Source organism: Ambystoma mexicanum, chromosome 5p, assembly GCF_040938575.1.
Source record: "Ambystoma mexicanum isolate Mex_15411 chromosome 5p, UKY_AmexF1_1, whole genome shotgun sequence".
NCBI classification, from domain to species: Eukaryota; Metazoa; Chordata; class Amphibia; order Caudata; family Ambystomatidae; genus Ambystoma; species Ambystoma mexicanum.
The window spans coordinates 922300293-922318171 of NC_090930.1; the positions used below are offsets into that span (position 1 = coordinate 922300293).

The 17879-nt window shown below is 46.5% G+C and overlaps 1 protein-coding gene across 1 annotated transcript in view; it reads left to right on the forward strand.

The window, feature by feature from the left end:
* Positions 1-2191: 2191 nt before the first annotated feature.
* The window catches only part of PDIA4 (protein disulfide isomerase family A member 4), a 160956-nt gene continuing 145268 nt past the window's right edge, over positions 2192-17879 (forward strand). Inside the window, exon 1 of the mRNA XM_069613345.1 lies at positions 2192-2646. Within this exon, the coding sequence (XP_069469446.1) occupies positions 2556-2646 (91 nt within the window). The 5' untranslated portion in view covers positions 2192-2555. The remainder of the gene's footprint in view (positions 2647-17879) is intronic.

A 17879-nucleotide genomic window follows, 5' to 3' on the forward strand; every position in this document is an offset into this window, starting at 1 on the left:
ATGCGTTGATGAAATATGTTTCGTGCTAAACGTGGATATCCGGAGATCCAAAGTAGACGATGTTCTTGCCTTTCCAGGATTAGCGTGTGTGGTGTCTGTAACAGTTTCTTCTTTAGTATTAGGGACTCACAACCCGCTATTACTTGGGACTTGATGGCCTCCTCGTTGTTGTATAAGTGGAATTCACAGTGTTTTAGCCTGGATTTGAGGTGCACCACAAACTTGTCCATGATTTGGCCCGGGAGTTGAGTCATGGTGTGGAACACGTGTCTTTCATAATCAATGTTTCTGTGTTTTGCAAAATAGTACTCCTTCAATATTTTCTGAGGTCGTCATATTTATACTCTACATCTTCTGGTAGTTACAAAATGATGCCCCGTACAGTGAGTAAACCAATGATGCGTTTGTCTTCTTGCAGACCTACTGCATCCAGGTAGGCATCAAATTCTTTCATCCATCTGGTCCACCTTGGACCTACGCTGGTGGTGTTTGTGGTGTCAAATGGCATTTTCGACAGTACAGGAAATGCATCCCTCCCTTTTTGAGTAGGATCCAGCGCAGGCACGGCCTGGTCCTGCTGCGGGTCCGACATGGTACCGTGGCAAATCGATTTTCTCATTCCTTGTTCACCGCTCTCACTCATGGTTCCTTCTAGTGGTTCCACTCAGGGACCCGAGGATCTGGCCTCTGATTGGCTGGTTTGGGCATGCTATGGCATCAGACAGCTTCACTGCCTCTCTCGTGTGCTCCTGGGCCTTCTGTGACACCCACGTGCTGATGGAGCTGTCCTCACTGCTGCGACTTGCACTCCTGGTTGTGTTTGACCGCGATGTGCTTATCCTTCACTCCGGTGACTGCAGGGCAAGCTGGGATTACACTCTACCCGTTTCGCTGCTCTGCCGAGCAGGCGGGGTGTGGAACTGCCTGCAGAAATGGCAGCACACTATGGCGGGCTGCTCTTGGGTTTATGTGCCGACATGGGATGCATGCAGAACTCGCAGCGCCGGCAGCACAGCACACACACACTTTGGCGGTTATCCAGTTACTGCTTTATTCGTACGCTAGGCTCGTTCACATTAACTTCGGTCAACTGACCGATCATCACACATCGCTGTGTCCCTTGCCAGGTGACCAAGGGCATGCTACACAATGGTTAAGCAATTAGGTCTCTTCTGCCACCAAACCGCCAAACCAACAATTAGGTGGCTCATGCCACCAAAGCCCTAAAACCAACAATTAGGTGGCTTAAGGCCACCAAAGCGACAAAACCGAAAAGCACGTTGTTAACTCAGCTGCTGGTCTATCATATTTATTGTGGTGTATTTATCTGTCGTCTTTTCATACAGTTCTATCCAACACGGAACACAACACCTCGGTTTTCTTCGTTAAAAATCCCCCACACGGCTTAATAACAAAAATCGGTATTTCGGTATTTTCCGAGAATTGGTGTGCATTAAACAAGGTGCGGTACAGTTTGTATTATGTTGTGTGTGTCCCATATAAGGTGGGGAAGAAATCAAAGGACTACGCACACACGTGGAAATCAGCGACAGGCCAGCGAAAGGACTCTATTCGCAGCCTCCCCCTATTGTTTCCCTGCCAAAATCTCACGCCCCCACTGCTGCCCTCCCAGCCAATCTGGCCGCGCCGTGTCTGACTTGGGTTCGATGGTCGGGCTTTTTCTGGTTGGAGAATAGCTGAGCGGACGTATGGAAGTGTCAGCACATGATTGGTTGATCTATACCTACGTCCAATGGGCTCTAGCCAGGACAGCATAACTACAAAACTACAACTTGGACAACGTCCTGTGGGTTGATTGGGGTGGGGAGAAAGAGGAGGATCAAAAAGTGCAGAGGATAGCTTTCCCTTGGAATTGAGTACTAGACATAAAAAGTAGACTACACACGAAAGAAGGCAGGAGCATGACTTCATATTAAGACTGTCACTCATCGTGTTCTATGGTCTTTATCTAATTGGAAAATGTGCTTTCCGAATGTAATACGAAACCTATACTTGATTGATAAAGGTTTTTTTTTGTATTCATAAGCTATTTTGGAAACATGTTATCCATATTTAACAATTACGGCATTAAACTGTTCTTCGAAAATGTGGATTTGTTATTAGTTTCCTGCTTGACAAATTTGAAAACCTGCTTGCACACTTATCTTCGAGCCTTAGAATAACGAAAGGTACGTCAGTCTAAGATGGCCGCCAATTTACTCCACCGGTCTCCATGGGGCGTCCCGTAATTATAGACATACCAGTGCATGGGCTGGGGAGGCGCTGCCCTCTACTGACAGTATTTGAATACATTGTAATATTCTTCTATGCCCTGTAGCGCTAAAGGGCGGAGGGGACTTAGTGATTGGTTATTGAGTCTGCGCTACCTACAACCAGTCTCTTTAATAGAGGGAGCACTGGCACGGCCCCCCTTTCAAGCTCGTGGTTTGTGGGTGTGAGGTCAACCCTGGCACTGCCTTGCACGGGGGATTTGTGCAACATACACTGGACGACACTGCACCAGCAAATTGCACTCTTCCAAGAGGTAATTGGCGATGACTCCGAGGAAGGCTTGGCTGCTACTTTTGCTCCTTGGGCTGGCCCACCTAGCCATTGTAGCCCGCTGCGAGGATGAGACCGAAGGAGGTGAGTTCCTGATTGTCATTGTGTAGTTTGCACAACATCTGACATGCACTCCCCACCTGGTCAATCTTCAAGAGCACTACAATTTAATATCTAAATGAAACGGTTATATCTCGTGCATTTCAATAGATTTCAATGTGCACATGGCATGTACTTCCCGTCACCTCTCCTGTCTCCAGGGGTGGATCGGCTGTTGAAATGTTATGTTATGTTATCGGTACTTGTATAGCGCACCATCACCAACGGAATTGGTCCCCAGGCGCTTTGGCGAATCTGCAAACAGGAAGGATGGGTAGGGTTAGTCGGGAAGAGGGGAGTAATGAATTTGCTAACGTTGTCTCGTCTAGGCCTGTAGCATCAACACATTCAGGGCTGGCCATTTCTCTGTTGAGTTAGGGCTGCAGCATATGCACAACTTTGCCCCCTTTCCTGTCAAGCCAGATCTGCCTCAACAGAGGACATCGTAAAGTGGTACTTTAGCATAAAACACCTTTCTGTAGCACATACGTTCTGCAGTCACCATTTTAAACCTGTGGTCACCCACTTGTCCCGGTCATCTGCACAGTTCGGGTTTGCCAGCAAGGCAGATACTCGGTGAATTGGTGCTTGTTGCAGAGTTATGAATGTTGACGCTACAGATCACATGTTTCGGTCCCAAAAAAGTCACCTCTTCTCATCGTTTTGGGCTTTGAACCGTGACAATAAGTTTGCTATTGATTCACCAATGTTACGAATCATTAACACGGTGCTAGCATATATTTTATTTAAAAAAAATAAGCTATTATCGATAGTCCATATCTACAAAATATTTTCTACTTTGCTTGTTTCATAGTATAGGGGTTGAGCGAGAGAGGACACGAACCAATGCCATGCAGAACCAGTCCGTTTAGTTTGATGTGAAAGTCCCCCTCCCCCACCTCCCTCGTTGCTGTCCTGACGTACGTCCAATTAGGCTGAAGTAACACGATTTTGTGAGACATTGGTAGTTCTTTTGTGAAATGGGCCTTGGTGGTTCTATTTCAAAGCAACATGTCCCTCACCCAGAGACATGTCCAGGATTTGAAGATTAATACATTAGCCTGACCAATATAGAATTCCTCCTGTATAGTAAAAAGACCAATAATTATTGCTTATGTTTCCCAATCTTGAATGGACGACTAAAAGTACCTGGATGCAAGTGTCCTTTGGGTTTTGAAAGTTCTTGTCAAGGTTTAAAGATGCACAACACAAGATTACGGCGCGAGGTCACCTGCTTGTATTTATTTGGAAGAAACCTGCAACGTGTTTTCTGTTATGTAAAGACAATATGAAATTGCACAAAAAGAAAAATCCCTTGTCTGTCAAAGTAGAGCACAAGATGAAATTAAGCTTGACAGTTTAAAGAATTTTTTTTTCTGTGTGACTGGTTGTCATTGGAGAAGGCGCATACCTGGGGCCGGGGCAGCTAACTGAAGCTTTCTATGGTCTTTCAGAAACCCATGCACACGGATTGCCACATTCTCAAATATTTGGACCAGAATAGGTCTGGGGATGCCCTGACCATCTCAGATTTGTTCCTGCTGTCTCATATCTTGTTCTTTGAGACTAAAACTAGATCTAAATGGCGTTGCCTGAAGCCTTTGAGATGCCGTTAAGAGCACATCTTTGTGAATTGTATTTGCACATGAGCATCTATAATATACTTCAGGCAGCATATTTTTGTTTGTGAATAAGGTATAAAATAGTAGGAACAAATCTGAAATGCTCAGGGCACCCACTGCTTTATGCCATTTTTGTTAATCGGACACACAATTCTTGTGATTTTTTTTTTTTTAGTATTTTTTTTTTTTGCATTCTTAATTTGGTGATCTACCATGAAGAAATTCCTGTTTAAACACAGGACCTTCTTTTATTTCGTTTGTACTCCTCCCCTTAACCCTTTGCATCCGGGAGCTACGTTTGCTGGCCCCCTGATTGGGCTGAGTGGCGGGGCCTCAGTTCTCCTACAGGTGCGGCGGGCTCCCGGTTCACCTGCAGGGCTTGGGCTCCGGTTGAGCGTGCAGCCCCACCTGGTTTTGTGCAGGGCATTGTGGCTGACTTGTGAGGCGTCACCGCCCAGGGTCCTACATGCCCGGGCTAAGGTAAGGGGCTGCTGTGGGGCTCTGTCCTGGTATTGTGTGGGAATTGGGGCCTTTTGTATGCCCCACAGCTGTCCTGTGTAAGGATTCCTAGCCTTGTGATCGTGCACATGGGACAGGAGGTCATTGTGGCATCCGGGGGCGGGTTCGCCCCTCCTCCGGGCGTTCATTGGTGATTGGGAGGGGCGCTGCAGTAGCAGCCCGTTGCCATGGGGAATAAGTGTTTTTTCTCGTCCATTGGTGAATTTCTCCTGGTCCAGGTGTTATGAGTCATGGTTCAACTGGTGTTTCTGCTGTCCTGTTTTGCTGGGTTTGTACTTCTGGCTACACAATGGGAAAGCACACTGCAAAGCTCGGGCACCTTACTCTTTCCTTTTCCTCGTCTTCCTCTTCCCCTGTGCTTCGCACGAAGGAGAAGCAGTCGAGGCGTTTTTACTTGTCCAGGAAGGACATTACGAAGTTGCTCCTTCAGGTTCATGGCCACACGCGTGGGCACGAGCGCCGCCGTTGGTCATCTTCATCGTCCTCCTCTTCTGGGGCGGAGGCCTCCTCTGCCGCTTTCCGTTCCTCATCGGCTGATGCAGAAAGGAAATATCGGAACAGGTAAGAGGTGGAGGAACTTCTTAGACATGTTTGGGACTGTATGGGGTTTTCAGAGCCTTTGGTGCAAGAGGATGGGGCTGAACCCACTATTAACAGTATAAGCACACCCCGAGGATGGGGTTGCCATTGGTCTCTGACATCCGTGCTTAGATCCTTCGTGAGTGGTGTGATCCGGAGAAGATTGCCATGCCCCGCTTTATGGCCAAGCTCTACCAGTTGAAGGGGGTGAAAAGTCTTCAACATACAAGAAATCCTCTTATGGTGCAGGTGTGGGGACTGGACAGTCGTTCCCTGGTTCCTCCTCCCGTTCCTTTCGGAGGCCCAGAGGGGGCCGTGGTCCTCTGCGCTCTTCTCTTCCAGGCCCGGCTCAGAAGTCCTGACGGTTTGGGCGGGCCAGTGGGTGGACCTCTTTGGCTGTTTCCGGTATGGGACCGGTGGTGCTCGGATTCTTGGGCTCTGGACACTGTCCGGAGGGGTTTGAGACTGCTGTTCGCCGCTCTCTGCCCAACAGATTGATGACTATGTTGATGGCTCTGTCCGAGTTGTTAGAGAAGGCGGCTATCATGTCGGTACCCCTTCCGCAACGGGGTCTGGGATTTTACTCCAAGGGTGTTTCTGGTCCCCAAACCTTCGGGAAAGTCTTGCCTCATTTTGGACCGCAAGGCTCTGAACTGGTTCCATCCGGAACGGTTCAGGATGGAGACTTTGCAGAACATTCTCCCGATGTTGCGCGGGGGAGACTGGCTGGCGTCCCTGGATCGCCAAGATGCATATTACCTCGTGTCACTCTGCCCCTGCCAGATTAAGTTCTTCCGTTTTGCAGTGGGGTCTCGGCATTTTCAGTTCTCAATGCTCCCATTTGGGTTGTGCTCCGCTCCAGGGTGTTCACCAAGCTGGTGGCTCCCCTGGTGGCGCATCTCCACCTGGGGGGCATTCAGATCTTTCCCTACCTGAACGACTGGTTGGTCAAGGCGGCCCTCCGGCAGACGCTCCTGGCACATCTCCAACTGATTAGCCAAGCATTGCGGGACTGGGGGTTTCTGGTGAACTGGCAGAAGTCTCAGCTGGAGCCCTCTCAGGATCTGGTTTTCATCGAGGCTCTGATTTGCACCAGGATGGGGATAGTTTTTCTGTCCCGGGAGAGGGTCTAGCACCTGCTCTCTGAACTTGACAGGGTTCTCAGGCTGCGGAGTGTCGCAGCTTGCCTGTGGCTCATTCTTCAGGGGCACATGGCCTCGTGTCTTCTTGGTCCCTTGGGCTCGTCTTCATCTGCGTCCTCTGGTCTCTTATCTACTCGCCCACTGGCTCCCGACTTCTCAGGCTTACAAGGCCCTAATCCGGTGTTGCATGCTCTGAGAGCAGATTTACTGTGGTGGTTGCGGGTTCCGAATCTCCGGGCATGGGTGTCCCTGGTCCTGCCTCATTGGACCACTCTTACTACAGACACCAGAGGAAGGGGTTGGGGTGCCACGTTGGGTGTCCTCTCTGCCAAGGGGTTGGGGGCTCCGGAGGAGGTTTGACGCTTGCCCAATTGGAGAGAGTTGTGTGCCATTCTCCAGGCCCTGTTGTACTTCAGCGTGTTTCTGGAAGGTCTGGTGGTGTTGGTTCGGATGGACAATACCACAGCAATGGCATATATGAACCGCCATGGGTGGTCTGGCCACTCCTGAATGCTCTGGCATCTCAGATAGGATCCCGGGGGGAGTTGCACCTGTTATCCCTGGTGGCCTCTCATGTCTGGGGGGTGGACAGTGCTCTAGCGGATCTGCTCAGCTGCCGGTTCCCCTCCTCTTTAGAATGGATTGTGTCAGACAGTGTGTTTGCAGATATCTGTCAGGTTTGGGCTCCCGGTTCTGGATCACTTTGCCTCTCTGGCCTCTGCCAAGGTTCCTCTCTTCTGCTCCCAGGTTCCCGGCTTAAAGGGCTTGGGGGAGATGTATACCCTTGCTGTGGAGTGGCTTTGGGGTCTCCTTTGTGCGTTCCCCCTTCTTCCCCGGGTGGTTCAGCGAATCAGGGGAAGCAGGGCGACTGTGCTCTTGATTGCTCAGTTCTGGCCCCATCTGACCTGGTTTCCCTCCCTGTTGGAGCTTCGGTGCCAGGAGTATTGGTTTATTCTGAGGTGGCCTTGTCCCCCCCCCCCTGTAGGCGGGTTTGGGTTTGGACAGACTGAATGGGTGGTTTGGCTATTGCATGGTCTCGGAAAGTCTCCCAGGGTTTTTTCGGGTCCTGTGGTAGAGTCTATCATTAATGCTTGTAGACCTTCTACTCTGAAAGCATATGACGGGCACTGGGGCCATTTTCGGGATTGGTGTGGGCGGTGTGATTTCCCACCCCCCTATGTTCCAGTTTGCCTGCTATTCTCCAGTTCCTCCAGGAGGGTTTTGACAAGGGCCTGGCAATCTCCACGCTTCGCTCTGAGGGCATCAATTAAAATCCTCTTGGGGACTCTGATGGCCACCTGGATGGGGAGGTCTTGCTGGGGTAGTTTCTTCAGGATTTCTCTTCTTCCTGTTCTTATGAGGGTCTTCCCCCTTGGGATCTCCCTCTTGTCTTGAGGTTCCTTCAGTGGCCTCCCTTTGAGCCCCTGTCAGAAATTGATATCAAGCACCTAACACTGAAGACTGCTTTCCTGATCGCTATCACGTCTGCCCGTAGGCTGGGGCTCTGTGTTTTCCCCCTTTCTTGAGAGTTCTACCAGACTCTGTGATTTTGCAGTGTGACCAAAAGTTTCTACCTGTTGTCTCAGTTTCACACTTCTAAGGAACTGGTTTTTCCAGGATCCGCAAACGCCGTACAAGGTAGCTTGGCATGCCATTGATGTGCGGCGGGAGGTTCTGGAATATTTAGGTCGGACTGGCCTTTTCCGGCGGTCTGATAGTCTCTTGGTTACTTTTGGCCCCGCTGGTGCGGGACAGAAGTCCTGTGGTTTCCATTAGCCGGTGGATCCGTACTGTTGTCTCCATAGATTGTGGCTTCTGGCCTGCCTGTGGTTGGTTATGTTCAGAGTCGCTGTACCAGGGTTGGGCTGCTTCCTGGGCGGATGCTGGGGGGTGGAGGGGTTTAGGGTGGAGAGTTTCTGCATGGGAGATTTGTAGGGCTGCCACCTGGGCGGATCCGAGCACCTTTGTCAACCAATCTCGGTTGACTGTCTCCTACTCTGGGGATGGTTCCTTCGGGGTTGATGTTTCGTCTGTTGGGATGTGATTTTGGAGTCATTAAAGGTGTCCTTTTTTTGTTGCACTTTCTGTCTGTCTCATTGGGATCTCTCCCTGTTGCTCTATGGTATGCCTCATGAAGTAAGTACTGGGATGAGGAAGAGTGGACGTGGAGGTAATGTTCTGATTACGTAACAGCACTCTTCATTACTCCTAGTCCTACTCTTCCTCGTCACAGTACTGACAGCCCACCTCCCCCTCCCTGGCAGGGGGTGGGCGGGGTGGGCCCATGCCTCGGCTTAGATATGTTATACTGGATGCAGGGGGTTAAGGGGAGGAGTTATACAGAACAAAAGAAATAGAAGAAGGTCCTGTTTCGGAAGCGGGGGCCTCGTGAAGTAAGTACTGTGACGAGGAAGAGTAGGTCTAGGAGTCATCGGAGCATTCTTTGCACTGGCCCTGAATCTGCCCATTGGTTACATTTCGTCATGTGATACTGCATAATTGTGTATAGTATAAGATTAGCAAGTCGCTGAGTGTTTTCTCTACATTACAATACCTCAAAGTGGGTGTTGATCATAGGCCTATTAATATCCTTTCATCCACTTTGTTTTTCTGTCCTTAATTTTAAGAACTATTAGAACAATTTCCCTTTTTAAATTTATAGTAAATCCTAATGTCAATACGTTCAATATGCTTTATCAAGTGGTCTTTCTTGACTCATGTACGCAACATTTACTGCACACTGAATACTAGTAGCTGCTTTTTCTCCTCCAGTAGCTCCTTCTCACGAGGTGATGCCCTCTATGCACGAGCAGTGTATAGAATTGGGTGGACCCTATTTTTAATGGAAAAAGCCTTTGTGGGTCAGTAAACTGAGATAGAAAGGAAAACGTTGAAGTCAATTACCGTCTCTTAGATTCGAATTCAAAGGTCAAGTATCATGTCAAAGGTCTGTCAAGCAGTTAAATCACAACAAAGTTGCGTATCCAATTGATGACTAAAACAGATAAAGACTGATTCAACATAGTGAGTCACTTATAATATCACGTAAAACCAATGTTTATTCAATAGAAAATGAAACAATAATAACAAAAATGTGTCTAGCAACAAACTCATGTATTGCATATAAAACAACTGATAGTGGGGTTAGTACGTGTATTGCTTTAAAAGAAAAAGGCAGAGCGATGATGTCAAAACACAATTCTGTCACAAAATGGCTTTCAAAAGGTTATAAGCCTATGTGATGGTCGACATGTTTCGGCGTATGGCACGGAGATCGGACCAAATCACCAATGTCTGTCCTTGCTAATGTAGCCGTCTTCAGGACAGGGGACAGTTTGTAGATTGTTTGATCGTAGCAAATACTTGTTGTTGATGCAGCAGTATATCAGTTTTCGGCCCACTATACAAAAAACTAGAGTAGTTTTTTTTAAATTTAAACTAAAAAAAATTCACCTATGGTGGACATTCTATTTCATTAAAAGCGGACATAAAACCACAGACATGTACTGACCTTCATCATTTTATGAAAGCCTAATCGGATACGAGAAAGAAAGCTTCCCTTTTTTTACAGGAGTTGGAGATGAAGATATTAGTGTTTTCAGTTTCCTTTGTCAGTGTCTTTGATCCAATCTTTATTCCTTTGTGCCTCCTCGTCCCAGTACCTACTGTTACTGAGTCTGTTGTTCTTCATCTAAGTACAAGTCAAGTCTCTGGTCCTAGGGCAGTACATGGGTTGTATTGGTATAGGACTGGGATTTAGAATGTGCAGAAGTGTAGGGTGGAGGGTGAGAGTTATTATACTGCGTTTCCCTTGGATGTTCGTGCTTGTTGTCTCCCCATGAGATGCCCCAGAGGGATTATCGGGTAGCAACCTTGCCTCCTTGGCCTCATGGGAAGGGGCTCCCTCCCGGGGTGAAGTAATGACATCCAAGGATTCATCACACCATTAATGGTCCTCATTCAACCTGCAGACCAATGATGTCCATCAACGGGGCTCTAGGTTTCAGTATTTGTCAGGCCTCTTTCACGATTCCCAGTTGATTGTGTCCTTTACAAATTACATGACTTCTGGTACTAACTAAAGGGCTACTTTCCAAACTATGAAGCAGTTTGACAGTTAGAAATTCCATTGGGAGCCTACTTCCTTACTGTACTGTTGTAGTCTGATCCCGCACAATTTCAGCACCCACGGTACAGCAGTCGGCTTCTGGTTTTCCCCTTATTGGAACCTATTCAGCTGGCTTTTAAAAATCACAATCTGAATTTTATCTCACAATAAATGGACTTCTTTGCATGCTTGGAGGGGAAAAAATACTACATATCGTATATTTTATGAAAAGACATGGCCACATTGATTCCAGCCACAAAAAGTGATTAGGATCATCTTATTTTGCTAATGCTCGGGAGGGCTCCTAAAAAGTGAATTTGAGTTTCTTGAAAACATTAGTGAAGCAAAGCAGTTGGCCTTTAATGAGTAATACGCTTAATCGTGTGATCATGGCCTTCACAGATGTCTGGTCCGCATGCGCTACTTAATTTGATCAAAAATTGCAGAAAATCATTTATACATTTCCAAATAATAATGTCAAAGTGCAAAAAGTAAGGCCCAAAGGCACCTTACCTTTTGATACAAAGGAGTGTTTCCAGAGTCTATGGTGGAGTGTGCAAATTTGGCACTTGGAAGACTATATTATGCGAGCAAGCCTCCTGCAAATCTACTTGATGGCCAATCTTCTTGCTTTGCAAAGGATGATGAGATCTTTACAGGATTTCAGGGGTTTTCAAACCGACTTAGTTGACACAACTGTAGTAATAGTGGCCAGACGAAAACCGGAAACTAGTTCAAACACTTTCTTCCTTTGAAATCTTAATTCAGAATAAAAAGCATGTCTGACTGCCGGCCGGTTTTCAGGGTGCATTAGGATGGAGAAGGTGTCCAACCCTTTTTAACTACCCAGCTGTTGGTAAGCTCACGATCAACACCTGTACGGTTTCAAACTTCGGTTCCCAACCCTCCCTCTCCTGCACCAATCTCATGTAGTACAATCAGATTTTCTCTGGGAGGTACTGAATTTACTGCAGTTAAGTGGGAATGGGTGATGCCAGGCGAAGTGTCACTAGGGTCTTTAGTTCAGTTTCTTTAATATGAATAAATGAACTAGGGGTCTTGACCACTTTACACCCCCAGTTTAATATTTTATTTCAAAACTTGTCTTTTAAGAAAGTTACTCTGGGGCATATTGTTTACACTGTGCAAGGATAGCCAATGTCTGAGGTACCAAAGTTCCTTTTCTTTTTGTGCGCAGTGAGTTCCCTTGAGGTGCATTACCAGCACAGGACTCCACATTCCAGTCTCCACTTAGTTGTTTGGGAGCAAGGAAAAAGATGCTCATTTTGTAAAATGCCAAGCTTAAATCATTCTGGAAGAGATTTTGTGCTGCTCTCTGGAGTCAGCTTCTTGTCATCCCTTTGTCCCATCAGATCATCACATTCTATTTACCACCAACTCTTCATAATACGGGCGGTACCACATGCTGACCGCTGGGTCTTCATAATCAATGCACCCATGAGATCAGTTTCCACATAAATGTGCTGGATCCAAAGGCCACTTTCCTGGCACTGTTGGGGAGAATTCTCCAAAATGGCTAATTTCCCTTACCTACTGAGTCCCTCAGCAGCTTTACTGGATTTCTAGGATTTATTTTTTTCACCTGGTAAGAGTGTGAGCCTTTTTTCCCACCACTCTTACATGTGTTTTGCTGTGTGTTTAACATTTTTTCATCTTTTTACTGCGTTACACACCACCTTTAGTGCAGTGACACAGGGTTGTCCTTTTCAGACCTCCCACTTTAAACTCCATTTTCTGGGACTGACTATCTCCCAGAACATGTAAAGTTACCATTTACCCTATTAGTCCTTTTAAATTCACAGACCCAATACAAACTATCTTATATAGAGTTCTGGAAAGGGTTAATATTTATCCCTTTTTGTCTCTTGTGGAACATTATTTCGTTCCCCTTTCTTTAAGATTTGTCTGGTGGCACTGGTATCTACTCTATTTTTCCTACCACAGACTATTTAAATAGCCGTGGTACTGTTTTAGGCTTTAGTAGCCTTGAACTTAAATCCGCTGGACCCCATTTACTTTTATTTGGTTCCGGGTGGGTTTATATGCCCTTTCTTTTTGTAAAGGTCTTTCTCGTGTTTTACTCTGCGCGCCAAACCAGGTTTGGTACCTTTGTTCACCGTCCTTTGGCGGGCTTCTGCGCAGAAGCCCTCCTTAGGCACCTGAATGTCTGAGGGGGAAAGGGTGTAAGGGAGGGGTTTGAGACTCCCTGCACAGGGTCTCCTTGGAGACCCATGTCACACTCTGTATGATTGGCTGTAGTGACTGTCCCGCCGGGACAGCCACCTGCTGTGTGATTGACAGCCAGGGTGTGTGAATGGGGGAAAACTGCGTAAAAAGCAGGGCTCTGGGACTGAGAAGGCAGTCGCCACTGGATCGAGAGAACCGAAGAGGACATCTACCACGACTGAACCGCCCAGTGAAGCTCTGCTGTGGGACCGAATCTCCAAACTTCGACAACAGGGAAGATCTGCAAGGAATCTTCTCCCCTTGAGCTGGTGGGACCAACCAGTTCACCAAACTGCCAGCCAGGCCTCCCTCCTCTGGTCGAATTTGCTGTGCACAGCTACAGTGAACTGGATAGCCTGGAGGCCCGGACCCTGCTTGCGGTTTTAAGGAGCGCACCTTTTATTCGTTGCTTTGCTGCTGGTTTCTTCCCTGGGTAGGGCAGGACCCTCCAGTCTTCCTACTTCGTGTCAGTCCGACAGTCGCTTCAGTAACCGTGAGCCTGCAGGACCTGCCAGGAATGTCTGCCTCAGCTACAGCTTTCTTCTTCATTTAAGGTACTGTTCTAACCCGGTTGTTCGTTCCGTCCGACCGCAGTGAAAGTGTTTGAAATCGTTCGCCAATCCGAGGGCTTGTCCTTCTCTATTCCTTAAAGTAACTTTTCTTCCGACCAACTTCGTTCTGAATTCTTGGCAAAGACTTAACCGTGAACTACTCTGACTGTGTGATCCTCTGCAAAGACTCTGGTCCATTGACTTTGGCTCAGGCCTCTTGATTTGATTCCCTCACCATAGTAGCCTTTTCTAGATTGCCCTGCTTACTTGTTGGTGCTGCTCAATTTTTGTCTAACCATGTCTTTCCCTCCCTTTTAAATTGTTGGAGTGTCATTTTGCTCACACTTCATTTTGAGCTTAACTTGTCCAGAATCTATTGGGTGGTGTGTAATGTATTAAGAGTGATTTTTCTACTGCTTTATTTTAGTGAATTGCTTTACAACTGATGTGTAAATGTATATTATTTTACTGAACCATAGTAATTGCTGTCCTTTGTGTAACTATTGATACTGCTCACTTTACTCTTGAGATGTCTGGCTGCTCAGCCATCGCTACCACTTTACTGTGTAGTACAGGCTTGTACCAAAGGTGACTTTGTACTGTCACTTGTAGTCTTAATTGTGTGTGTTGTTCCCAAAGGGTACTGCATATGATTCTGCCCAACAGGCACTGAAAACCATTTTGTCTTCCCAGAATGTTAAAAAGGTTCAAATCCACGAAGGCTACACCACTGCAATATCCAATTTCTTAAAACCAGAAAAGCAGGAAGGGACAACACCTTTACAACATATCTCGCTGTTGGGAGCAAGAATGTGATGCGGCAATCTTAAACATCAAATATTCCTCCTTGATAATTCATCTAGCAAGGGTCAACACTCATCAAAAGTTTTTTTGAAAACCGCTATGGGTTCCCTGCAGCCCCACACTGAACTGACAAAGTAACGGGATGTTAGCTGATAGTAACCCCCTTCCATTACCCCACACCCACCCACTTGTTTCTCCCTCCTAATCTCTAAATATGTTGGTCCACTATCCCTTTATTAAAAACATAATCACCAAGCTAAGTGATGAAACCTACATGAGCCAGGTAGGTGTAATTAAGCTCTTTATTGTGTGGGCCCCAAGTACGAGCTCCGCCACAAAAGCTTCCAGAAAATAACCGCTTGATGTGGAATGTTGATGCCTGAAGGGCCATCAACATTCCACACGCGCATGGCCATGGACACATTACAACATATCCTCTTCCCTTACATAACCAAAATTAAACAATAACAGAATTGCAAGGTGAACAGAAACAACTTAATGAAGAACAGTATAACAATGGCACTCAACATACCTTGCAAACATAAAGCACAGTATATCTAAACAGTATATCGAGATAACATATTTGTGTATGGAAATAAGATATTAGTGCACATACCCTTACACCTAAACAACAGTACGTCACAATAACATATTTGTGCAAGAGCCACAAAATTGCACCTGGCAATTCCTAACAAATGTAATCTCTAAATTTTATGGGTGGCCCACACCGCCTAGGGACACGCCTCACAGCGTGCCCCACTTCAGCTTGCTGAGGAAGTGCAATTTGATTCTCATTCACTCATGTACCTGAGGAACAAGCAATATCCTCTTCATGTCCACACATACTTCCTTGGTAGTCAACTGGATCATAATCCAAAGTAACATCCTGAGACTCCACATTCAAATCTCCACCTGAAGAACCAGCACACTTGCCATCATTCACCACCACACGTCTCTTACTCCAAACAGAGCCATCCTCCAACTGCACATGGCCCTTCCCCTCCTTCACCACTTTCCTCGAGGCTGTCAGCAGTGCGGATGGCGGCAGGAAGGGGAAGACACACGCGTGGAGCCAGGGGGGGTGGGGTCCACACTAATCCTTGTCGCCACTGATGAAACCTACACGAGCCACGTAGGTGTAATTAAGGTCTTTATTGTGTGGACCCCAAGTACGAGCTCCGCCACCAAAGCTTCCAGAAAATAACCGCTCGATGTGGAACGTTGATGCCTGAAGGGCCATCAACATTCCACACGCGCATGGCCATGAACACATTACAACACTAAGCACTTCTCAAGTTGCAGGTTTAAGGATTGACACATGAATGAAGCAAAAACGCTGGAAATGATTTGCATCGATGGTACCTCTATCCCCGTGTTGAAACAAGTAAAAACACTGGGAGTCCACCTTGATGCTGAGCTTTCACTGACCAGGCACATCAATCCACTGCCTACACATCCAGACTTATCTCACTAAGTAGACCATTCCTATCGCCCAACAACTGCTTGGCACGAGCACTGATCCTTTCCAAATTGCAACACTCTCCTCCACGGAACATCAGCCTCCAACCTTTCAAAGCTAAAACTACTGCAAAACAAAGCATTACGTGCTGATCTTGGCCTAAAACGCAGCAACCGCATATCCTCCACGAGACGAGTTGCACACTGGCTGCCCATAAAAACACGGATTGAATTCAAGGCCCACAAATGCATTTACAATGATGCTCCCACCTACCACAATGACGCTCTCTCAAAAGAAATCACCACAACGCTCATTAAGATCCAGTACCAGCATCATGCTTGACACTCCAAGACACAAAGAGCAGGAGGCTCTAGCTTCGCAGTTGCTGCCCCAACTCTTTGGATTACCTTGCCTTCTGCCATCAGAAATGAACAGTCGTACTAGGCATTAAAAAAAACTGGTCAAAACGTGGCTTTTTGATAAATATGGCTGATTCCTCAACACTATTTTGCCAAGGTCTCTGTAACTAAATGAAATCTTGTAACAAACGCTGTGATACTTCCTCATTTGGGCGTCCTATAAATGCTATAAATATGAAGTAATGCTCTGCGAGTTGCCTACTTATTTCCTTGGCCTGCGAACCTCCGTTCTCCACCAGTGGCCATCACATCAGTTTGCAATCTTTGAGTTACTTTCGATGATCAACTTTCTTTTTCATCACAAATCAGTAAAGTAACACAGCCATGTTTTGGGCCTTTGCAATGTCTGCAGCTGATTGCATTACTTTGCGATTGGGGTTACCAACAAACGCACACTACAGAGAATACAAATCAGATGGCTCTCATTCTTGAATGTATCCTGTTTACAAACCTTGTCTCACCCGGTTTTGCTCAACTGCTTTTGCTTCCTGTAGCTAAAACTAGAGTTTTAGTCTGTGCATGGTACATAAAGCATTCAATAGCTAGGAACTAACTTGACCACTTGATCAGCCCCCATATCGTCGAATGATCGCCTGTTACGCATACCATTGGTGACAAGGGAAAGACTGGGGTGTGGGGGGTGCTCCTTTTCGGTACAAGTCCCCATACTATGGCATAGACTTCTCAGAAATGTGGTTCATTTGGACAAATACGAACTATTTATCCTTTTCAGGGTTGGGCCAAATACCGCCAGTAGTTTGCCATTGAAATACCTCCAGCAGTACTCTAACTGGATTTCACCATAGCTGGATTTCACCATAAAGTTCACCTAGTTCTACCTCCATCTAGATCATACAAATTCAGAATCAACACTTGTATGCATTACTGCTTTACAACATGTACAATAGTGTTATGAGCACTACTCCATATTAATCCATATTCATGAACGTGGGAATGACAAGAACGTTTGGAAAAACAATACATTTTATTCTTGCTGCTCGCAGCTGTGGTATTTCGGGAATAACTTCGGGGTATTCCAGAAATACCCCTCCACTATGGGTAAACTAACCTAGGCAGATTCTGCTGGTATTTCGTTATTCAAATCCATCCAACTCCAAAGGTGGCCCTTAGAAGGTACGTGTATCTTGGCTGTATGGTTTCATTGCTGAGAAGGCACACGGGAATAAAATAAAAAAAAAAAAAACGTTGACAGGGTGGATTCAGAGTGAAATCTGCTAGACCCTAAGTGACACTACAGTTATCGGTCCCCTTGGAGCCACTTTGTGGAAGATGCCTCCTAGTTGGTGGCTACTGATGTGTACTATTTTGTAATATGTGGGCCCCTTTACAACCACTGTGCTCCCCCTCATTGCCTAGCATTGCAGGTTGTGTAGAATGGAAGGAAGCATGAGGGACTACATAAAATCTAAATATCAATGGCCTCATAATGAGGTTGGTGGTGCAGGAATGTATTAACATTACTGTCACTATACTTCGAACTTCCGGCAATACTAAATTCCAAGTTTGGGGGGAAACATATAGCAAACATTTCCAGTGGTTCCTGTGTCTTTTTCCTCCGCTTTACCTCCAGTAAAGGGAGTATTTATTGCATGCGGAATTGCCTCTGGTGGTAAATCCTCCAACAATGGGGATCAGCACTCCCATTCTGCCACTCGTAATTGAGTACCTTTACTGGGATTGCGGCTATGATAAATGAGATTGGCGATATTTGTCGGAAATGCAGATAAACCTATAATGGGGACCGAGT